The sequence below is a fragment of the Echeneis naucrates genome, chromosome 16 (genome assembly GCF_900963305.1).
Source record: "Echeneis naucrates chromosome 16, fEcheNa1.1, whole genome shotgun sequence".
Classification (NCBI taxonomy): domain Eukaryota; kingdom Metazoa; phylum Chordata; class Actinopteri; order Carangiformes; family Echeneidae; genus Echeneis; species Echeneis naucrates.
Window position 1 is genome coordinate 11,845,603 of NC_042526.1, and position 24,479 is coordinate 11,870,081.

At 40.2% G+C, this 24,479-nt stretch overlaps 4 protein-coding genes across 7 annotated transcripts in view; all 4 read left to right on the plus strand.

The window, feature by feature from the left end:
* Positions 1–285: 285 nt before the first annotated feature.
* On the plus strand, positions 286–5,492 carry cers3b (ceramide synthase 3b). 3 transcript variants are annotated; one of them, XM_029522977.1, is made up of 12 exons: positions 286–374; positions 494–576; positions 1,677–1,853; positions 2,081–2,198; positions 3,181–3,299; positions 3,384–3,441; positions 3,596–3,646; positions 3,745–3,837; positions 3,957–4,085; positions 4,394–4,500; positions 4,592–4,745; positions 4,883–5,492. In XM_029522977.1, the coding sequence occupies exons 1-12, from the start codon at positions 327–329 to the stop codon at positions 4,997–4,999; spliced, it is 1,254 nt and encodes a 417-aa protein (XP_029378837.1). In that variant the 5' UTR covers positions 286–326; the 3' UTR covers positions 5,000–5,492. The 3 variants fall into 3 exon arrangements, with proteins under 3 accessions (XP_029378837.1, XP_029378838.1, XP_029378839.1); XM_029522978.1 differs by having other exon boundaries at positions 1,680–1,853; XM_029522979.1 differs by lacking the exon at positions 286–374 and having other exon boundaries at positions 404–576; positions 1,680–1,853.
* A 506-nt stretch (positions 5,493–5,998) lies between these two features.
* cfap161 (cilia and flagella associated protein 161) lies at positions 5,999–8,818 on the plus strand. Its single transcript, XM_029522444.1, has 8 exons — positions 5,999–6,070; positions 6,607–6,696; positions 6,800–7,017; positions 7,107–7,188; positions 7,677–7,712; positions 7,923–8,045; positions 8,182–8,255; positions 8,635–8,818. Exons 1-8 carry the CDS (start codon positions 5,999–6,001, stop codon positions 8,816–8,818), a joined length of 879 nt encoding a protein of 292 aa, XP_029378304.1.
* A 4,488-nt stretch (positions 8,819–13,306) lies between these two features.
* On the plus strand, positions 13,307–17,588 carry LOC115056180 (high-affinity choline transporter 1-like). Its single transcript, XM_029522446.1, has 8 exons — positions 13,307–13,490; positions 13,603–13,716; positions 15,136–15,291; positions 15,388–15,536; positions 15,618–15,764; positions 16,275–16,428; positions 16,769–16,986; positions 17,076–17,588. Exons 1-8 carry the CDS (start codon positions 13,307–13,309, stop codon positions 17,586–17,588), a joined length of 1,635 nt encoding a protein of 544 aa, XP_029378306.1.
* Positions 17,589–20,294: 2,706 nt separating this feature from the next.
* Positions 20,295–24,479, plus strand: part of igf1ra (insulin-like growth factor 1a receptor) — a 75,584-nt gene continuing 71,399 nt past the window's right edge. Inside the window, exon 1 of one of the 2 annotated variants that reach the window (XM_029522755.1) lies at positions 20,295–21,431. In XM_029522755.1, the coding sequence (XP_029378615.1) occupies positions 21,326–21,431 (106 nt within the window). In that variant the 5' untranslated portion in view covers positions 20,295–21,325. The remainder of the gene's footprint in view (positions 21,432–24,479) is intronic. The other variant, XM_029522754.1, reaches the window with a different exon arrangement.

The following is a 24,479-nucleotide window of genomic DNA, read 5'->3' on the forward strand; positions in this document are numbered from 1 at the left end:
TAATCCTAACTTGAAGTATCAGCACTGATCCTATTGTGTTGTCTTTGTTGCCCCCCTCTGGTTTATAGAGAAACACAAGTTCATTATCCTGATCGCTCAGTGGTGTGTTGGTTAATGCTCACTCTCAAAACGTACATGTGAGCTGCTCGCCTGCAGAGTTACAAAACAAATCATTTGTCCCGTGCATTCCTTACAGATAATCTTTGTGTGTTTCTTATTCACCCTTGTGGCTATCCCTCTCTTTATCTCTGTGTGTGAAAGTTCCTGTCTCTCCTCTATCCCCAACATGCACTGACTCCTCCTCTGCTGCTGCCCTCCTCTGCTGAATGGGGCCTTTGTGGGGGCTTCCCAGCATTCCAAGGGAATTCTTGCAGGTGAGGGTATTCACAAACAATCCCACACTCAGATGACTGCTTCGGCTGGTCGTCAACAACCGTGAGCGCAAAATGCTCCAAGGGTAGTTAGTTATTTCTGGTGCTGGTCTAATCTTAAGGTAAAGGACGTGCTCCAACTACGAGGGTGTGATCATAAGAGCGGACAGAGTGGAAGGGAGGGATCCCATTGTTTCAAAGAAAGGTGAGTGATCATCCACATGCTCCAAAAGCATAGACCTGCCACCTCACACACAACGAGGTACATCAATAAGATTAAGGAAAGCTCATGAGTAAATGCTTGCTTTTTTAAATTATGTTTGAAGATTGGCTCACCAAAACTGTAACTGTGAATGTAATGGTGTAAACACGACTGTTATTTCCTGAAGCCATAAATGAACTATTAAATTAGCAAACTCACTTCACAGATAGGTTCCCAAAGAACAAATCGCCGTGGGGAAACTGAAGTGTACATACATTTGATCATACGACTACACTTTAAAATATTCTCATTTAGACGTTAGTATGGATGAAATGAAAATCTTAAGTGTAAAAGAGATCAGGTAGAGTGCTGAGACTATGTTTTACTCAATATTTTAAAATAAATTCAGTCAGATTATGTAACGCAGTCTTTCAGTATCCTTGCTCTGTCTCAGCTTCACTCTGTTCTGTTAGAACTTGTCAACTTGTCTGTAGGCATGCTTCAGTTCCAATCATGGTTTATTAACTCACATTGAGGTTGCCACTGATCAGGAGCACAGTACATATTAATATGATTAGAAAAATTTACATATGATTATTTATGTTTGATCAGACAAACATGTCCACTAAACATTCTTTCTACAATAATTTTCCAACTGTTCACATAAAGTTTTTATCTACATGTTGTTAGGGGCAGAGTTCACAAGATGAAGGATTTTACTACTTTCTAATCTCTGCACCCAGGATTATCGCACATTCATCTTTATCTTCCTTGCCCTTTGATATCTCTTTCCCACTCCATCTCCAAATGGCACACCTCCTCCATAGCGGCAGTTGTACAGTCACAGATCACCAGGAGATATTGGCCACAACAAAATTTTGTGAATATTGATTTACGACCAAAAAAGAAAATCACTTTTGGCTTTAAGTCCACTTGGAGCTTGAAAATAAGTTTGTGATGGGGAGCAAGATTTTTCTTAAATAGATTCTCTTTCACAATAGTCTGTTGTTGTAGCTTTGCAGAACATCCTGAAGATGACAAAGTGTTTAGCATCTTTGTCAAAAAAGTGGATATGTTCTCATTGTGTATTTCATTGTTTCCAGCAGCATGTTACAGACACTTGGGGAGTGGCTGTGGTGGGACCGTCTGTGGCTTCCAGGGAATCTCACCTGGTCTGCTCTGGAGGACAGTGAAGGTCGTATCTACGCGAAAGCCTCCCATCTTTATGCTGCCGTGCCCTGCGCCTTCTGCCTGCTCCTAGTCAGATATTTGTTTGAAAGGTGAGAGTATCCTGACTACGTTTTCCTGTGTGTCAGTGAGTTTAACCATTTGATCATCTGGTTTTGCAAAACTGGGATTATGCTGCAAAAGTTGTTTGAAACAAGCTGTGAAGTCCAAAAAAAACACGATTTCTGTTGTTTTTGAATAGAAAAAACTAAACCTCGCTGTGCCCCACATTTTCTCATGCAGTGGTATCTACTGACACAGATTTACTGTGATGTTGCAGGTACCTTGCCACACCTCTAGCTAATGTTTGGGGAATCAGGGACCAAATACGTTTGACAGCAGAACCGAACCCCATCCTAGAAAACTACTTCTGCAGCCAAGCACGGCTTCCATCACAGGTTTGTTAAATGGGCTTTTCACTTAAAGCTAAAAATGGTTCACAAACAGAACTATCAGTCCTCCCTGGCCAGGGGTAGTGTTATAGTGGGGCACAATTTGGGCCCCTTACTACCAATCATCGCAGCTTGTCTGAGTATTGTTGCTGACCATGTGCTTCCCTTCATGGCCACAACTTGCTACCTTCCAGCGATTACTTCCAGCAGGCTAATGCTCCATGTCGTTAAGATGATGCAATTTGGTTTCATCAACATGATTAAATGTATTTCATCAATTCAGTTGATTTCACTGGCTTCTGCAGTCACTAATTCTGAGTTCATTATAATAATAATCTTTGGAGAGAGAAGGGATGGAGGAGAAGTTCCCACCTCCACCATTGTGAAATCATACAATAGAGGATTTCTTGCTATGGGATCCCTCCAGACACCATATTAATACACCAAACCATGAGTACATATTGATTACTATTAGACAATACAAGTAAACCAAATTATTGTCCACACATTTAGATATTTATCTGTAAATTTTTACAACTGTACCTCTCATATGGAAACCCTAACAGGTGGCAAACTGTGCTGCAGTGTGGCAGTGGTTACAAATCTCACTTCAGGAGGTTGTCTTGGTTTTGTATTCTTTCAGTTGTTTATGGAAATTCAAAAAACATCAACGCTTTACAGGTAAATATAAATCAATCAAAGGAATGTGGACATCGAATCACTCAGGATTTCAATGAAGCGAAGAAGAAAGTTGGAGGGTAAATGCTATTGTCTTCTTTGTATGTAAAAAAGGATGCCAGTGAATAAAAAGCTAAACACAGTAAACATAAATAACGACTGCCACACTAATCAATCAATATAAGTGCTTGTTATGGTCTTTTCAGTTATGCTGTGCCAGTTAGTCAGTTTTTGTCAATATAACTGTTTGAGGCTACAGTTTATACTGCTGGAAATCATTTTACAATCAAATCTGAATAATCTGTCCTAGGCTGATGTGAGGTCACTGTGTAAAAAGACGAGTTGGCCAGAAAGAAGAATCCAAGTGTGGTTTAGGAGGAGACGGAACCAGGACCGGCCAGGGCTTCAAAAGAGGTTCTGTGAGGCCAGGTGTGTGTGTGGTTTGGTTGTGTGGTTCCACACATATCTGACTTTGCACAAACGTCTGACAACAATGTTTTCATCTCTCAACAGCTGGAGATGCGTGTTTTATTTTTTTGCATTTGTGGGCGGAGTCCTAGCTCTGTATGATGTAAGTACATAGTTTTGTCCTTTCACTGTCCCAGGAACTGTTTCCTTGATATGGTTTTAGCTATTGTTTCATATTTTTTCCAGTCCATGAATTGTTTGTTTTACAGCGATAGGACATGTATCATATTTATCATATTTATTATTGCTGGCTGTAGAAACCATGGCTTTACAACCTGAAGGAGGTTTGGGAAGGCTTCCCTAAACAGGCAAGTGTTTTGGCATTTGGCAGGAGTCAAGCGGATGTCAAACAGCATCACAGATTGTGTTGTGATAAATATCCATATATATATGTGTGTCCATGCAGTCACTGCTGCCATCTCAGTACTGGTATTACCTCTTGGAGACGGGCTTTTACCTTTCTCTGCTCTTTAGACTCTCATTTGATGTGAAACGGAAAGTAAGTCTACACATGTGAACTGTTGTATGAAATCAATGACTCCACCATTTTTTAATATAAATAACTTTTATTACAATACATATGGGGTGAGTAACGGGGTGTAATATGCATGTGTGTAGGACTTCAAAGAGCAGGTGATTCATCATATAGCCACAATGACTCTTCTCGTTTTCTCCTGGATTTCAAACTACATCCGTATTGGAACCCTTGTGATGGCCATTCATGACTCTGCTGACATACTACTGGAGGTCAGTGCTGGTACGAAATGAGTGCAAGAGCAAAGTAATCTATTGGACATCAACTGTCTTATTGTCTTATTGCAGGCTGGTGCAGTGAGAGTAGATTGTGCAGGTGCAGACTGAAGCACGTTGTACTAATGTTACACATAGCAAAAACAGTGCTTTACCTGTTCAAGAACTTGTATTTGTGATTATGTTTCACATTTTAATGGTGTCAACAGTATAAAATACCAAAGTTGTGTCAAACTAGGTCAAATGTATGACCTCTTAAAAACGACCTACCAAACCTGTCTCTTCTCCTTGTTTTTGCCTCACAGGGTGCAAAGGTACTCAACTATGCCAAGTGGCACCAGACAGCTAACGGCATATTTATGGTGTTCACAGTTCTCTTTATGGTGACGAGGCTTGTAATTTTTCCTTTCTGGTAAGTGTGGAGTGAAAGGAATACAGGATAGTGCAAGGTTATGACCTTGGAGTGGAGGAGTGAAAATATTATGTATCCATATCTTCTACAGGCTGATCCACTGCACATGGGTTTACCCACTGGAACGTTTTTCTCCTTTCTTCGGCTACTATTTCTTCAACTTCATGCTGATGCTTCTACAGATACTGCATCTCTACTGGGCTGTTCTCATTTTACGAATGGTATACAAGTTTATCTTCAGCAAGGTGCGTTTGCATATGTCTGTTCATTCATGTGAATGACGGAAATGTATCAATATGTGTCAGGCTGAAAGATCCACATGTCTTGTTGCTCCTCATTGGCTCACTCACCTTTCCCATGTGTCCTCTCTGTGTCTCATCAGCTGGAAGGTGATGACAGGAGTGATGAAGAGGAGGAGGACTCTGATTCACTGAAGGAAACAAACCACAAAAGTCATATGAATGGCTCTGGAGCCAGAGGCCGAGCCAATGGCCACTGACTCAGACTAAAAGGGAAAAGGACAGCAAAATAAGAAAAACATCAGGAGTATGGACAGACTCAGTCTTGGTTGCAGCTGTTAGAACCTCATTGCATATATTACAAACACTTGAACAAAGAATATTGTATTTATAGGTGTAGGTGAAGGATTATACATAAGTTGACTGTAAGCTTCATTCAGTGAATTCAGCAATTAATGAAACTATTAAAGAAACTACCATTTTTTAATTTACTCACAATTAAAGAATAGAGGAAGACTACTGAACTCTGTTAAGTGACAATGGGGACATGTGAATCGTCTTGGTAGCAGTTTGTTTTTCTGTTGGTGCACAACCGAAGCACTATGAGGAAATGTATAGCTTTAGAATTATGATTGATATTGTGTTTATGTTTAGGTTGGTGCAGGATGAGCATTTTCAACCTGCTGATAAAGAGAAGAAGCAGACACAACAATGAGAGGTGCATTATTGTACTTTTGACTTCACAACAACCATCTGACAATATAATCACTGGTGACTGATTTCTCCATCATCAGCTCATAAATCATGTGTTTCTGGAGATGCAATGCTCACTAGCAAGGTGTGTTCAGTTGTGTGGGTGTGGTCGGGAAACTCTGAAAATATATGAAATGTTAACCAATGCACCTATAATGTTATTTAACAGCCTTTAAGGGAAAGTATTGCAAGAGATCCACTTGAAGAATAATTAATGTTTTTGCCCTTTATACCTCAACTGATTAGCAGAAATACTCTCCTTCTAATGATCTGAATCACTCACTTCTTTACCGCAGCAGAGTATTAGAAAGAGCAGAAATAACAGATTTCACCTGGAGTCATTGAAGGTACAGGACGGGTATCGATTACAACCAGCGCTCCTTCTCGCGACAATAAGCGAGAAGTGAGAGCGGACGGGACGTTGGGCTAATTAGCGCTACCATGCGTTACCATAGAAACCACCACACAAAGCAGGCGGAAGCAGCGGCCGTCCGTGTCACAGCAGGATGGCTCATGGCAGGACTTACCGTACGAGTGTGAAAATTGGAAACTGGAGCGAAGACCTTCGCTTACAAGAGGTTTGTTTCCAAATGAAAGTGTCAACTTATAGCTAGCTAAATTCATTCTCAAGGTCTGGCGTTGAAGGCGTTGACATGTGAGGACTTAGCAAACACACTTTGCTAAGAGTCATTTGTATTGCATTTGTATTGACAACAAAATATACTTAAAATGGCTGAAGGCATCGCATCAACTGCTGCTGTATAATTAGCACCAAAAGTGCTTGAACAAAGTCTGGTTGCACAGCAGAAATCTGTAATGCTTTAACCAGTGAGATTTAAATTGTTAAATTGTAAAATGATGTACAGTCATTTAACCAAGCCACAAGGACAAAAACTGCAAAGATAATGTGGTGACGAAGAGCAAAAGGGCTAAATATTTTTAACACCAGCATTTATATTTATGATTAGGTCAAAGTAATGGTATAAAGGCAGATTTGAACACATTTGAAATTGAAATTTTGTTTGTTTGTTTGTTTTCACACAGCCAGCAGTAACTGGTGTTGTGAGCACATATTAAAAATACACATTGCATATGTTGATTTTTTTTTTTCCAGGATAAAAAAAAAGAATATCTGGAGAAAAAGAAAAGAGGGGAACTCACTGTGCAGAAAGTAGACTTCCTTAAAGAGAACATTTTGAGACCGGTAAATTGAGATGAAAAGTTATGAAAACCATTAATAATAGCAGTGGTATCACATTCATTAGTGGGTTGGCAATGAAAACAATGACATTGTTGTGTGTGTGTAGGTGAATCTTTCTGCGACAAACGATGGAAAATTGCACTTTGGAGATGTAGTGATGCTGGTGAACATGGGAGGAGAAAACAGGGAGTGCAGCACAGTAAGCATTAATGCAGACATTAACAGTTTGATAAAGGTTCCCTCACCTGGAATTCAATCCCCCTGTGGCATCAGTGCAGCAAGAGGTATCCAGCCCTGCATTCGTACTGCTTTTATTATTACCAGGTACACACACAAGCATGCTTAAATCTAAATCAACAGATACCACATGGTAAAAATCCCAGAGGTTAAGCTGTAACACTGTTTGTCTGCAGCGTAGATGGTAGTCCCGATGGATCACCTCTGGTTTTTGAGAAGCGTTTTGCCCTGAGAACGACAAGTGGTTTTGCCAGGGGAGTAAGTCATGCACAGTCACACTGAAACCAAGTTTTACCCGGAAACAGCCGCTGAAACTTGTTAGATCACACAATGTACTATACACAAAAACTGACTTATATTTTCAAGGTTCTTTTCACCAATCTAACACATTTGAAATCAGTTTGCATGCCACAAGGGGTACCAAGTGGCTCATAAAAACAGATGTGTAATATCTTTTGTGGGTCCAAGGCGATCTTTTGATAGCTTAACAGTGGAACCAAGTTATCTCAGCTATGTTGGGGCTGTCTCGTAATTACGTGACAGCTCAAGAAGAGTGGTGCAATTGAGATGCATTGTATGCATAGTATGTGTACTTGCTCTGATATGTAAGATGGCCGATATACTTTATCTTGCATTATGTGTATGAATGTAAAAAAACAAACAAAAAACATAAATCACATGTTTATTACATGTTATTTTTGTGTTATTCTTTGCATTTAAAGAGTTTTTCTTGCTTTGTTCCTCAGCTTTACTTGACAAGTGATCTACAAAGTTTTCAAAAGGTTGAGTACCATTAAAGAGAATCCATTATACTAAGAAAGTAACAACTGTGACTTAAACAGTACAAATGCATAATTGTTAGATGTATACTTGAAGATAAATAGCAAGCAAAACAATGTTTGTGATTTTCACTAGATATTATCAATCAATTAATTAATTAATTAATTAATTAATAATTAATTAATCTTATAATCATGTATCTGCATTTAAAGTGTGCAAAGAAGTCCCGTCTGCAAGAGGTAAACTTGGTTGAAAATTACTCCTACCTGTCAGGGTGGAAGGTAGTCCACTTTGACCCCCAGGAGAGGCTTGAACATGAGGGTCACCCTATCCCTGTAAGTCTTTTCAGTGACTTCATTGTTAACAAGTGCACTGGTTACAGAAGCTGAAAAGAGAAGATTGCCTTTTTCTATCCTTTCGCTCTGATGGCCTGTGAATATTCACGCAATTTTCTTTGTGTGTTTCTTACAGGCCAATGCCAAGGTGCTTATTATACACTGTAAGACAAACCAGGCTCTTGCTGTTCTGGGTGATCAAGTTCTGCAGTATGTTAAAGTTTCCTGTGTTGTTTGTAAAATATGTGCAGCTATCACATTGCTGAAGTATGTCAGATGTCAACTTGTGGTTCATTGAAATTCTGGTGTAAATAATAGCTAAACTGTTTATATACAGAAAGAGTGTTAGTGTGCGAAGTGAATTTATTAAGTCACTTCACAAAAATAATGAATTTCCTGTCAAACTGTGATAGAAATATGACATGTAGACTCAATTCAGTTCACACAGTCAAACAGATCATTTAGTTGCATTCAGATATTCAAAGCCACTTGTCAAAGAGATGAGCACCTCTAAAACAGCAGATTCAAGTCAGGTGACAGTATATGCATACCTGCTATCATTCTTTAGCTAATAGTTGTGTCCCTGCAGGAACATATATGGGAATGAATACGAAGTTACATCTCACACCTTCTTGGATTCCCACAAAGCTGAACAGGACAGAAACCACTGGATTTTGTGCACCTCTAACCCTGCAGGAAACGGGCTTGTTCCTCTGAAGACTCCAGAATTATCAGCCAACAACAAGGAGCCCACCCAGGAAAACCCAGTCTAAATCTAACACAATCCACTCTACTGTTGGAACATGACAAAAAATAGATCAGACATATACAACATAATTAACAACAAACACCTAAATCTTTTAAAAGAAAGACTTTTTTTTTGGGGGGGGCACAGAAATTGTTTTTTCTCGTGTAAAAAGATTCCAAGTTGTACTCCCAAGTTGAGTGTTACATGATGCACTCGCCAAGCCACCAGCAGGAATATGGCATTTGATATGGTTCGTTAAAGATTTCTGTTGTCCTAGTTAGGCAATAAAATACCGTGTGATTTGGCGAGTCTCCCATGCAATTTTTTTTTTTTTTTTTTTTTTTTTGCTTCATGGTGACAGTCAAAGGTTATAGGGATGAAAGAGATCTGCAAGTAAACAATGCTCATTGACTGACTTACTGTTGCGTGGAAACGTTTAACGTGCGCAGCCTTTGCAACGTTTCTCAACAGAACTGGAACATCAGCAGCGTTTAGCATTCGTTTTTTTCCCAGCGTAGGTGTAGCCTGAGCACTGCCAGCAGCAGATACATAGTCCCGTAGGCGGCCGCTGCTGCGTAAAAACGTTTCTGTACTTCTTGGCAGCGCTGAACACAACCCGAAGAATCCCATTATAAAGGGAGACAACCACAGGGAGTCACGACAGAGGCGGCAGATGCGTGACAGAGAGGACGCCACCCCTCCGTATCAAAGGTACGTCTGCCCTCACTACCAGTCACTTACCCTTACCTCTTACAGTTTCACCTCTTCAATGATAAAAATGTGCCATCGAAACAACATCGACCCAATTAAATTTGATTTAATCTATATATTTATATCAGCATTTGGGATGATTGAAAAACAGCGATTTTCTAACAGGAATGTAAACTTGGCAGGCAGTTTACCAAGCAGCTACCTTGTCCATTTCAGTCCTAGGGTGAGAAGAACTTGAACTTGCCTTCATCGGATAAATCCATTGTTGAGTAACTTGTCCATAACTGTGTAGGTAATGAGTTAACGCTGTGTGGCCCTTAATACAGTAAATGTTACTGGCCAACTTTTTGTGTGATAGAAACGTTATTAAAGACGCTCCTCATGGTCACTGTTCTGTCAGAATAACTTGAAGCATTTGTGCGATTTCTTGTTAGTCAGACGTTGCATGACGCTTGAAACGCCTGTTTGTTCAGGAGAAGAAAGAGTTTACAGACTTGACCAGGGCTGGCCCCTGCTGTAGCTCCGGAGGGCAAGCTCATTTCGAAATATAAATAAATTAAATAAATAATAAATTAATTAATACATTTAATTTAATTTGATGTAATGAATTAATTGATCGATTGGTTAATTAATTAAACAATTAATTAAATAAAGTGAACAATTAATGGCAAATTAATTGATTTTATCTTATTAATATTTTTTTCATTGTATTGTATAGTTACAACTATACAACTATAGTTAGTTGTATAGATTCAGATGCTCTTGTGACTTTAAAATACATTTTTGTTTTAACAGCTGATTAAAATTTGCTGGAGACATTGGAAGTCTGCCCTAACCGGAAAAACTTTTGTTCGTCACGTGGAACACCATAGACCACATCTACGTGAACACGGAGAAGTCCTGTCGATCTTTAGAGCCACATACCTGTGCGACAACATCTTTTCTACAATGAACTTTATATAAAGTAAACATCGCTCACGGCTCACGGGTGAGCGCCTGCAATCCTGGACGAAGCTAAAAGTGTCATCTTACAACCAGGCTTCTAAATTAACACCCGCCAAAAGCGGCCTAAAATCCAATTTGGTGGGTGTTGATAAAAACTTTCGGGCCAGTTTGGCTGGTGATGCCTGAGGCAGTTGGTCGGATGTACTCTTGGCCAGAAATACTTGTTGCGCGGCTCCTCAAGCTTTAATTGGTGGCTCCTGTGGTAGCCTATAGCAATATGCTAACACAGCCAATATATACATATATTTTTTTTTCATACAAATACATACATATTCAGTGAACACGGCACTACAAACATCTTCATTATACCTTTCCTGTCTCTGTCAAACCTGGCAACAGCAGCGCGCTAACATTGTTTACAACGCCGCTACATTTGGTGACGTCACTGTAGCTCCGCTAGCCAGCAAGAGATGCGAGCGCAAAATCCATTTCTAATTTTAAAAAGGGCAAAAACACACAACGTTGTAACCAATAGTGTGCCCCCCCCCCTCCGGTACCGGCTCATTCACAACACCTGTCCCTCCAACAAGGAGGACCCGGCCTGTGGCTGCTGTGCCACGCTGGCTCCGAAAGGCCATTGCTATAATGCTAACAGCTAGAACATTCTTGCAAAATGAATCGTTTCGTAACTCAAAATAAAAATGTCAAATGGAATAGCTTTTATGCATGATTACATGCAATTGAGAGACATTGATGATCTTGGCAGGTATCCGTTTGAGGTATGTTTATAAACGGCAGTGGCATGGTCGCCCTACTCACTGTACCTTGCAAATGCTTAAAATAAAAACATGAATATATGAACTTGTGTATTATTTGAATATCTTAGTTTTGAATGCACAATAGCAAGGTACGTTTACACATGGCACTATAGGACCAGTTTAATATAAAACACAATTTTATACGTTCCAGGAAACCCGTGACTCGTGTTTGTGTACAGGAACGTCGAACTCGTACCTAACCGACGATCGCTTCTTCATCAACATGGCAGCTTCCGTGGATGCGGTGGTATTGCGCGTGACACACAGACAATGTAAAGATTTGCACGTTGCAATCAAAATATTACACACACGATTGTGTACTACAATCTGTTATGTGTCTGAAACGGTGCCCGAATATGTCGCCGGCAAGAAATTGCTAATGCTAGCTAGCGATAGCTAATGCTAGCTAACGTCAAGAAGTCGACCATGCTATTACCAAAAAAAAAAAGTAGTGTACAATTATTACTCAGTATGGCAAAATTAGGCATACAATGTTAATTAATCAATTAAATTAATCTTTTATTGTCAATCAATACAAAATATGTTTCAAAATAACGGCAAATAACATAAAATATAAAGTATAGGCTTCTGTTAAATTAGGCCCCGATTCACTCAAATGAGCAAGTTGTACACACCTTTGGCGATTGAAATGATTAAGTATAAGTCATAGTAATCTTATATAAATAATCTTATGTTGTAATAGATGAAGAGGAAATTCCAATTAATAGGGAACAATCAGTTAAAGAGCCTAGGTAGGTGGTGCAAGGCAGACTTGCTTTACGTGCAGTTTGGGAAGGATGTTGCTGAGGGTCTGGATAGAATAGATAAATCAGGGCTTCCAGGAAATTGAAACTATGATGTTTGCAGTTTGGATCATTTTCCAGATTGATGTGGCCGCTGTCTGTATATGAGATTCCAATATCTGCTGCAGAGAAAATGGAAAGATTGATAAGTGTTAGGAAGTGGCTGGATGTTCGTAGATGTTTAAGTACTGTGAGGACTTCCTGCTATCTGGGAGTAAAGATGTGGTAGTGAGGTGGTTCCAAACCCAACCAAGGGGAGAAAATGGAATCCAAGGCATACAGAGATTGTGGGTAATGTGAAAATAGTGCGTGGAGGCTTGGCCCAGGCAAATCGGTGTGGAGCAGAGCAGGTCCCAAAGAGAAGCAAGCTAGTGTGGAGCAGGTTCACAGACAGGAGGAAATATTAAGGAATGCAAAGGGACGGTGTCTTTTTCTCTGATTATAGGACTGTTCAGGTGAGTTTGCTGAATCTGCTAGTGTAGTTTGTCTTCCACCTCCTGCACCCTCTATACATTCATGCCCCCTACCCGAACTTGGGTTTGTATCCCAGCCCTACTTTTATCTCCACTTCTTCTACTTCTCCCCCCTACCCGAACCAGGGTCTGCATCCCCAGCCTGCTTTCACTGGTGTAGTTGGTGAGAAGTCGGAGTAGTCGACCATTGTGCTGTTTGAAATAGTTGTCTTGGTGTGAGGAGCAGTGATGGCTGGCATTAGTGACTCTCGGATGCCAGTGATCACTGTCTAGCCTCCTGGAGGTGTCATGGGACCAACTAGACGAAACACCGGTGGAAGTAGGTTCCCACCTGATGACCCCAAGGACATGTTAGTTATCACTGCTTACTGGGCTAGTGAGATATAATTATCCTTAGGGCATGTAGGGTAGGCCATAAGGTTGTTGTTAGGGAGTTAGTCACTGAGTCTGATCCATTTTTGTAGCACTTGTTTCTTGTGTTTACTCTGAATTCTTATAGTGTTCGTCATGTTGGCTTGGTTACAAACCAGAATTCCTTGTGCTCAAACGGCAATCGTAACTTGCCTTGAACACTTTGAGGTCAGAACTCTGAGATGTCAACTGGGAAATTTCCGAGTTCCGAGTTGTCTGGAACGCAGTATGGGGTCCCCGCTCCATCTCTCCATTAGTTTGGGGGTCCTTGGCCTGGAAAACATTGAAGATCCCTGTGCTATACTGTATGACAGTGTAACTGATGGACTGTATATTGTGTTACCAGACAAACATGGCAGTGGATATCCCTGGATTGGTGGCCGTTGTGTTTTTTTATATTGTCATTCTGGTAATTGGGATCTGGGCCGCTCGAAAATCCAAGAAAGTGGAGAAAAAATGTGTTGGAAGCAAGAGCGAAGTTACCATAGTTGGTGGTCGCAACATCAATACCATAATTGGTGTTTTCACCATGACAGGTAAAAGCTTTCTTCATTTCATGCCGATCATCTATTACTTCATGTGCATTCTGTGCTCTTCTCTCTGTATTTTTGCTCCAGTTTGAGCTTGTTCTCTTTGCTCTACTTTCAGCAACTTGGGTTGGTGGAGGTTATATTATGGGAACTGCTGAGGCTGTTTATACTCCGACTCAAGGTCTCATTTGGGCTCTCGGACCTTTTTCATATGTTATTAATTTCATTCTGGGTAAGTAGCTGAAACTCACTTAAAATGTCATACAACAGAGGAAGAGATCATAGTTATTGCACAAGCTTCCAATCAAACTTATGCAATTAATATGCTGTAAAAACGCTATCCAAAAATATGTCTGATATTTGAGCTTCTTCCTGTTTATTGGCAAGGATTAACAACCTGGAGTTGTGGTTTCATAGATGCATACTCAAGTGTTGCCTGTGCACAGCTGATGTGACACTTTGTACATATGTTTGCTCTTCAGTAATATTTTATTGAAGCATAAACCAAATCATGTAGTAAAGATTTACTTGGCATAGGTTCCTACAAATAAGTTTTAAGTAAGTTGTAAATAGCTAAGAGGGTCTTGCAGAGTGCAATGACCTGTTTGATGACCAATATTTCACAGACTGCATTGAAATTAGTGAGATGTTATGTTGGCACCTTCAAATGACGCCTGAGAATACACATTTTTGGCAGATAAAGCTTATCCAGATAACCAATTATATCCAGAACTGAGAGCTGAGTTTAGTTTTAAAAATGGGTCTAAGCTGGTGCCACAACTGCACACAGTGCCACTCAGACCCCAAACCAATCTCCATCCAGCCTTCAGAAAAAGATCTGAAGAAGTAGATGTCAGATCATGTGTAACCTACAAAAATGTAAGAATTACAGAGATGCATCAACCTTAAGAAAAATAGCAGAAATTCATTCATTCAAGTTATTTGGGTTGGGGTTAGGGTTGTTCTTTGGTGGTGTTGTTGGCTTTCACTTATCCCAGCATGCATTTGAGGAAGATGCAGGGTACATCCCAAGGAGTCAATGGAGAGTCCACTTAAAATGGATGTGTGCCAAATAAGAGTGCTAATTCAGATTCTTCACATATCGGAATAAAACAGCTCACGCAAATTATATGCCACATTTAGTCTACTGAAATGATTTTATTTCTGCAGAAAGGAAGCACAGTTTAATCCATAGCTGTTTTGAATCATTATTGAATTTTTTTTTCCTGTCAAAGTTAAATGATCTGTTTTAGCTATGAAAGAAAAAAAGTTTAGGTGCAAGTTGCTACACTTATATTGCACATTTTCAAGTTAGTTGCAGAAATTAAAAAGCAGTAAATATAAACTATGAGGAATGGCTCACAGACAGTTATTTATTCTAGCTAGTGCAGGGTATACACTTACATGAAGTTGTCATGGCACAAAAAAAGCACTTCTTCTTAAACAATATAAAATTTTTCTGAATTGTGAAATAAATGTATTCTATCATAGAAACAGTGATCACCTTTGTGGATCTGGAATTATTTCTGCTTGCTTTTCTTTGGAACTGTTTTGGCTAATAAATGAATTAACATACTGCATTATCTTAAATATCAGATACATTTTCTGACAGAGTAGTTCATTTATTTTCTTTGTTTTGCTTAATCCTAAGCGGGGCTGTTTTTTGCGAAGCCTATGAGATCAAAACGCTATGTGACCATGCTGGATCCATTTCAGCGTCGCTATGGCAACATTTTCACAGCAGCACTTCTGGTTCCTATTTTGGTCAGTGATCTTTTGTGGGTTGCCAGCATCCTTAATGCTCTCGGTAAGTAACTCTTTTTGTATGTGATAACTTCAAATAAAATCATCACTTAATATTTTTGTTCACCATTGTTAATTAAATTTTCTGTGTGATATCCAGGAGGAACAATGAGCGTGATTCTTGGATTGTCGTCTGCCATGTGTATCATTATCTCATCAGCTTTCGCAATCATCTATACATTTCTGGGAGGGCTCTACTCTGTTGCATATACTGATATTATCCAACTTATCTTCATCTTTGTCAGCTTGGTGAGAAACACTGTGAGAAATAAATTGAAATTAAATGTTCTTCATCAGCATTGCTAACATTCGTTTTTTTCTCCGTTTCAGTGGCTCTGTGTTATTTTTTTGCTACTCGGACCAGCCGTTACTGATGTCTCATGGCCAACCCACCTCAATCAGACGAATGGATACACATGGATGGGAGAGCTAGCACTAGAGGATGCAGGAAAATGGATAGATGAGTTGCTGCTATTGGTTAGCTCGTAATATATTTTTTGTATGTGTGTAATGTATGTATGTAATGGAGCTTGGTGACTAAGGCACCAAATGATACCACTAAGATATTTCTCATATAGGCTTTCCATGTGTTCAGTAAAACCTCAAGTTCTCAAATTTCATGACTGGGGCTGTTAAGTCATGAAAAATAGTTTACTAGAATTACATAAAAAACAGCAATTTTGTCAGATTTAATTTGCTGACTAATTGCAAGTCATTCTGAAAATTAATGGCATTCTCTTAAATGTGTAAACCTAAATGCCAAATATGAAATCAGCAAAGCTGGGCCCTGAACCTGAAGTAGTGAAATGGATCTCTGCCATAACATCGACAAATAGAATGAATTCATTGTTATTCACGTTATTAGATACGTTTGTTGACAAGCTGAACTCTCTGCTGTGAGAAAGGTCAGTTTGGTTAATTCCATCAATTGCCAAGTTCTTTGCTGACAACGCTTGTGTTTTGTGTACATGATTGTCTATATTGTAGGCTTTAGGGGGACTGTCCTACCAAGCTCTGTACCAGAGGATCCTCTCCTCAGCTTCCTCAGCTCAGGCTCAGGTCACCTGTTATGCTGCTGCTGGGACAACTTTTATGATGGGAATCCCTTCAGTGATTGTTGGAGGAGTGGCTGTCTCTGCAGGTACAGATGAAAGTAAACACTCACACACAATGGCTTCATCTGTTCAGTTGGACATCTTGTTCTCACATTCAGGGCTCAGGGCTTTTAAGCATTAGCATAACTGGCTATTATTAGTACATCATTTCTGTTATGTTAATTATGTTGGGACATGTTGTACATTTAGTTTTCATTTTGCTTCCTTCCCCCTAATACTCCAGTTTTTATTTTAATATTTTTAACACCATCACCAAATTCTTAAAACTCTTCCTATCCTCCCATGATATCTTTTCCTCTCGCATCTGTCTGTCTCTCTATCTACCTCAATATCGCCTGTTCTCTCTTCCTTTCCTTTTTTTCCAAGACTGGAACCAGACAGATTATGGTTTACCCCCTCCTGCTGACCGTGGGGAGGCAGGGAGGATTCTGCCACTGGTCCTGCACAACCTCACCCCCACCTGGGTCTCAGTGTTAGGCATTGGTGCTGTGGCTGCAGCAGTTATGTCCTCCATGGACTCTGCGCTGCTGTCCTCAGCATCTATGTTTACACAAAACATTTACAAGACAACTTTAAGGAAGCAGGTGTGTGTGTGTGTGTGTGTGTGTATTTGGTTCAGCAATAAGCAAACTAATTGTCTAATTGTCTTTCTCCTCTCTCTGTCTCGTGGCAGGCATCGGAGAGGGAGCTGCAGTGGGCCATACGTATAAGCGTTTTGCTGGTGGGCTTGGTTGGAACAGCCTTGGCTTTTGGTGATGACAGTGTGCTTGCCTTCTTGATTGTAAGCGGGGATCTTCTCTACTGTCTGATTTTCCCACAGCTTGTCTGTGTGATACACTGTCGTAAAGCTAATACCTACGGTGCTATCGCCGGCTACATAATTGGGCTGCTGCTGCGTCTGTTGAGTGGGGAGCCATTGCTCGGGATCCCTCCTGTCTTGCTGTATCCCGGCTGGAGGGAGGAGGAAGGCGTGATCGAACAGTGTTTTCCCTACAGGACTCTGGCCATGCTTTCTTCTGTGATATGTATTACTGGAGTGTCTTGGCTGGTGGAGCAGGGCTTCTCTCGCCAAATAATTCCTCGGTCCTGGGATGTGCTGGGGTTGTTTAAAGAAAAAACAGAGGAGGCTGAGGAAAAAGCTTTTCCTCAGGAGAATTATAACAGAAACCTCAATACCAAACTGTAGACTTAACTACGGTACAGCCTCAGCTAAAATATACCCAAATCTTTTTATGCAAATTCATACCAAGTTTCTCCTCTGCACAGACTCCTTATGCACAATTTTAAATGTACTGTTTACTACATATTTTTAATACTAATTTTTATACTCAGGCGTAGCATTATGACAACCTGGCAAATATTGTGTTGCGCCTCCTTTTGCTGCCAATACACACATAACCTGTGAAGGCAGAGACTCCACTAGACCCCTGAAGGTGGGCTGTGGTATCAGGTACCAAGATGTTAGCAGCAGGTGGGGCCTCCGTAGTCTGGACTGGTTGGTTCGTCCCACAGATGCTGGATTGGACTGAGATCTGGAGAACATGGAGGCCAAGTCAACGTGGATGGCAGTACCCAAGGTTTCCCAGCAGAACGTTGCCTAAAGTGTCACACTGCCATTCAGATGTAGAATTATTATTTTTACATGTTTTGTGATTTCAGATGTTCAGTAGCCTTATAATGCCTTACTAGAGAAATAATGGACAGAAAATTCTTTTTTTTTATATACTTTCCATGTCATGGCTTCCAAAAATAAAATTCTTTATTTTGCCCTTTAACAAAATGTAAAAAAAAAACCCAAAACAAAACATTTTTGCGTTTTTGTTCATATATTTGTTGACATCAGGAATTACACCCAATTCATGCAATAACAAAAAAATGTTCTCCTTGATCATCTGTAACATCTGTATCTTTATAGCTGCATCTTTGTTTTTCTCCAACTGCAGCCTTTTCAATTTCTTTTTCTTTTATTTTTACAAGTGGATGGTCTCATAATTGTATGTATCAAATATGATTTGCACAGCGTTATGGGGTTCAATTACTTGGTGCTCATTAGATGGGATCTGTGTTTTTGTGCGAAAGAGACAAAGAATCACGTTCTTGACAAAGTGAATGACCTTAAGAAGACTTTGCCCAGAATAGAGTGCAGCAAGTGTTTACCATGGTTGATTTTTCAGAGATGATCTGAATCCATCTAACATCCAGTGCAGTGTGGCTACCTTAAACCTGCAGTGGAGCATTAACAGCAGCAGAGGGCAGCACTTTAGCACTGATAGAGCCCAGACATGGAGGCCCTGAGATGGTGCTTTCCAGAAAATAAATATATAAAACAAACAAACAAAAACAACTATGGTTATATTATAATTTTTTTTGTTGTTGTTTTTATTTTGGGTAGACAAAATTTACATCAGCAAGCTAACACAAGACTTTCCAGTTCAGAGCAAATGTGAATTTTGCCCAGACCAATCGGTCATTAAACATGAATATAAAAGTTGTTTAAAACATTTTCTGGTAATCTGTAAAATTTCCAATTTGGGAAAAGAACATATTAAGATTTATTTAAGTTTATTTTAAATTTAGTAACGTTTTCTAACAAGAGGGAAGGTCGTTTTTGTTTATTTGGAAATTAATTGTAATTGTTACATCAGATTCATTAAACCGCCCTAATTACTTCGCGCTGGAAAGACTTTCTAATGACCCACTTATTTCTTTTTTAATAAGACAACGGTAAGAAAAATGTGCCACGATGTTGTCAGCTGTGTGTCGATATGACATGATCGCATGATTTAGTGTGCTAAAAAAGCAAACACGGACATTTCTGATGACATATTAAAGCTCGACAGTTTTTCCCGGTACACTGATTTGTGACGGCGATGTTTGCTGCGCCGGCAGTCCGCTCCTGATTACAGATCCATGCCAGCTTTTACTGTAGGTCCGTGACGACGAAGGCGAGTGTAACCTATGGCACAGCTCCGGTGGACAAAATAGACTTCATGGTATGGGAGATTCGCCCTGTTCACTCCAGAGAAAATAAATAAATAAATTACACTTTAAAAATAGCTATGTCATTATTTCCTCTTAAATGCTGCTGCCACTTAGCACCGATAGTTTATAAAAGGATAATGATAAATTTCTATTTGTTGCTAATACAATATTAAATGAAAAAGACTATAAAACTGAGTAACTGGAATTAATTATTAAATATGTCTAGGTTTGTTTTATTTTATACAAATCTGTAACCCATTAAAACATAGAGTATGAAATTACAAGCCCCGCCTGTGTCTTAAACAAGCTGATAACTGTAAACCTGTCAACGATGTTGAAGTCTCTCAAGCAAATGAGTGGAAGGCCTTGAAGAAAGAAACCCCAGACAGCCTGGCCAGGATAGCTGACAGATTTTAAACAATTTTACCTTTTTTTTTTTAACCTATTTTTATTATATACTTTGCTACAGTCTAACATTGTGTGCCATCAATTCATGTTTGTTAACGATACTTTAGTTTATCAAAGCTGCAGATCACAACTTGAGTCTGCAGGAACTGGACCTCATGTGGCCATCCAGGGGCCCAACTAAACTAAACATTTCTCTGCAGCGGGTTATATGTCTTTAAACCAACCTACAGCTCTCAGACGCACACGTGGTGCAGCGTACTGCGCCTTTTGTTTTGGGAATGTGGTGGATTTTTTTTTTTTGCACGAATCCCCGGGACCTGAACCCGGTCCGGGTTTTGCTGCCTCCCGCCGGCCACCTTATCTTAGGCACTATGTGTTTGAGTGAGAGAAGCCGACTGTTGTTTACAGCAGAGATACCGCGGAGGAGTGGAGACTCTCAGCCTCCTCCAGCCCAGGGCCAGCCCCAGGACCAGCCCCAGGACCAGCCCCAGGACCAGCCCCAGGACTCCAGCCTCTGGATTTTATGCACACCGGGACTTTCGGGCTTTTTTTTTTTTTTTTTTTTTTTTTTTACTTGCGAGGACACAGACAAAAACAAGAAAATAAATAAATAAATAAGTAAAAACACGCTTAAAGGGCAACTCCTTGGACATATTCTCCCTCCCACCCCAGCCGAGGTCGTGTAGCTGTGGAGCTGGAGACCCGTTTCTCCTGCGTGGCACAAGTCTGGTATTTTCTTTCACTTGCAAATCCCGACTGACGGCGGAGATAAGTCCGACCCCGGGACCTGGAAATTGGTTTAAAAAAAAAAAACAACAAAACGACTCCTGTCTGCGGGCCGGGACTGCTTGTTGAGGATCGGGAGCCTGTGTTGGGTGAATGGCAGAGGCATAAAAGCTTTTTCATTCATTTTTCAGCCTCCCAGCCACCACCCCTGTGGATCTGGACGTGTTTTCTGCCTCCCTCCTCCCCTCGCGCTCAGCCATTCACCGGGGGAGTCTTGTGAGCGACACTGGCTGTATTTCTCCTGCTGGCCGAGGATATTACTAAAAAAAAAACAAGAAAACAAAACAACAACAAAAAACATTTAGTCTGATATTCTCGCTGTTATTAGCGGGGCCCGATCGCACTGTACGCGCACTGCTGTTTTCAGGAGATGGAGACTGAAGATGGGGATTACCATCATTTATCCAGTGAAATCACTGGCATACCAGCCGACGTCAAAGTGTCCTGTGATTGGCAAAAATAGCAGACTGTTTTTGTATTTTCTTCGAAGAAATTCCCAATCGTAGTAATTCATACACATTCGTTTATTGCTTTTTTTTTTATTTCTTATTTTTATTTTCATTTTAAATCTTGGCAGACAAGCAACCACGTCTTTTCGGGCTATCATAGCGTAACCTTTTGGGCCACAGACACATTTAGTTTCCCCTCCATTTTCCTGTGTGTACAAAATCATTGTTTTGTGTCACTTTTGTTCCCGTCTTTTGATTTTTGCAGAATATTTTTTGGGGGGGTGGGGGGAGGAGAATAATGTTGAGGAACATGAGATCTGACTCACCGGTGGGTAGCCCGACCTTGGTTTTGGGTTTGATGCTGTCTGTCTCCACTATCTGCATGTGGTCCGCTTCTGGAGAGAGTGAGTATTCGTTGTGATATTTATTTTTTTATTCTTAAACTTTGTTACAGGCTTGTGTATAGACGGACATCATTATAGAAAGTGTTTTCATAGTCCAGTTCAAGCTTTTGTAAATCAGCCTGGTGGAAAATGATGTTTAAATAATATTTACCGGTTCATTATTATTATTATAGTTATTACTGATTGAATTTATTTAAAATGAAGGGATTACTTGCTCTACAGGACTTGGTGACTGTGTTGGACAGCACACACAGTGTGCCTGTTACTTACATTAGCTGAGACCATGTGGTCCTGCCGGTGTCCCTTCAATCACACATATACTTTTTTTATTTTTTATTTTTTAATATAAACCGTGTCCTCGGGGCTGCTGGAGCTGTGCTGTTTGTTTAGAAACAGGGAAAAGATCCGAGGCACATGTCGCCGTAATCTTCACGGCAGACATCCAGAAAGCAGAGGATGAATCCAGGGAACAGAGCTGAAGGTTACTACAACCATGTGGCCATTTTGCATTTGATAGTGTAGCGTCGCTGCGTATGAAAAAGCTGAATCAGATAAAGCTCAGGTTCTTAAAAAGGCCATACAGTCATAAAAAAAAAACAAAAAACAAAGACAAAATACAATCAGGACGCAAACTATATACTCAAATGGACTATGATTCTATTCATGAAATTCATGAAAGAGTATATTATGGGAAATGTTTTATCTCTAATTCCCATTTCAGTTAGAATTACTCATGATATCTAGTTGAGAGTAGATAATATTAATTCATAATAATATAAAATCGTTCACCTGAGTTCACAAAAGGTTCTTTCACATCGAAGTACTCTGAGTTTTCAGTTTAAATGTCTAGGCTGCAAATAAATAAACACCAGGGTGTAGGTCAAGATTATTTTTGAATTCTGTTTTCAACCTCATAATTAAGTGTGCTTTAATCATTTTGCCTCAAAAGTTCCCTCTTGTTTTTGTTTTGATTCTGGTATGATTTTAGATTGAGCTCATAAATGTTTTAATGAGTTTTTTGTTTTATCTAATCTAAAGTCATCCAGTCTAATCTAATTCCCTGTAAATGAAAGAGCATCCACGGCTCAGGCAGAATTGGGAATCAATGTGGGTTTCTTCTCATTTTATTAGATAGTGGATTATTTACAGCCATATGTGCTACTGCTTGACAGTGATGTGAGAGACTTTTCAGGAAAAACTCTGTCAATACCTTGTCACACGTAGATGATACATAATCTGTCTTTTCTAAACTCGAGGCCAAAAACTGCTGGATTAAAGTGGCCATTTTGCTAAATCCTTTTACTGTTTGTTTTAATGTTTATCATACATAGTAAAATATAGTTAAAAGACTAGTTTTAGCTCAGTAATTGTGCTGCACTTAAATCCAGATCCTTTAAAAACTTTTTTTTAATGTGTTTGTTTGACAAGCCACACATCAGGAGTTGCTCATTCACCTGTTTGTCATTATGTTTCAAGCCTTTTTCCAGACATCACTCCACCTTGAGCTCACAGTGATAGTGTGTGCAATGTGGGTGGTGTGGCTTGCATTCTCAGTGTATCAGTGTGTGTTTGGCATTAATGTAACTCCTGTTATACTAATTTCCACTTCTGCAGAGAGGAGGGATGCTGGAGACAACTTGACATGAGTAGAGGAGACTGTAGACTGACCTCTATTAGCATTCAAATAAGAGGCAAAAAAAGCTTAATTCAGTCCCATTGACCAATGATCCAACCACAGCCAATGTGGGGCTTCCTTTCTTTGCACCCATCTTCAACCCAGTGAGACACCCATGAATGCAGTTGGGGGCTGGGAGACAAGCAGTTGCTCTCAGATCTTGACACTCTGTGGTGTATAATACATGAGGCCATCCAGAACAAAGAATTCAGGCACAATGACTTGCGGTGAATATCAAAAGAAGGACGAGGTTCACCAGTTTATCAGTTGTGGATCGTTTTAATTTCTCTGGGTGGCGTAAATTTGGAATTTCCTGCTTCTATCATCTCTTGGTGGAAAATCCCAGATATCCAAGAGCTCCATTAGGGGTTGAAAACTCCTCTGCCCTGTTCATTTTGATAATCTGTCCACACCAATAAAATGTAATTAAGCTCCCTTTTAACTCTCACCGCAGTAAACTTTCCATGCCATGGCTTCCAAGTATGCAGCAAACAAGTCTCTAAAAGGCAGAGAGAGAGAGCGTGCGAGGAAGATAGAGACTTGGTGTTTGGAAATAGAATGTGCAAAAATACACTTGCAAGAGAAACAGACTTGGTTTTGTTGATCGGAAGAGTAGAGAGTTTGTGAACTGTTTTATTGGCTTTTGCTGTTCACACGGAGCTGTCTCCTCTATAGACTGATGCGCTTAACTTCACTTGGCGCCACTACTATTGGAGTTATAAATAGATGTATCACCAACAACATTGGTGCAGGGGTTGTGTGAGCACAGACATTCTCTGTCCCGTTCCATGAGGGCACACCGTTCTTCCTGTTCAGTTATTTATGAAAGGACAAGTTGCTCTGGAAAACCTGAATGGCAGCATAAATAATCGAATGTCTGCAGGCATTGTGTTTGACAGCTGCCCTTTTCCTTTGGGGTATGGCATGTTGCAGTACAACTCTCCCTGTCGTGACAGAGGCGAGTGGGTTAGATATGACTGCTGTCACTCTCTTCCAAGGTGCCCCCTTCCATATTGTGACTTGAGCTACATGGTTGCATTCGTACATACATACGGATCCCCCCTATTCTCCTTTCCATCAGCCATGTAGCCCCTACCCCTTCCCCCAAATTCTGGCTTGGCCAGACGCAGGAATACCTTGTCTCGCCCCCGACGGGAAAGTGTAATGAGTGTTCATAGTCCTATGGCGTGTGAGTGAATGTGTGTCCATGCATGTGAGTTTATTGTGATGCTCTGCGTGTGTGTACTGCAGCAGGACTCAGTGACAGTCAATGGCATGCTCCTGTGTAAGGATGTGAAAGTGTGTCACTGGGCTAGTTTGTGAGAGAGTGCAGTCAAATGCTGTCCTACAGCTCCTCCATGCTGCCAGCTGAG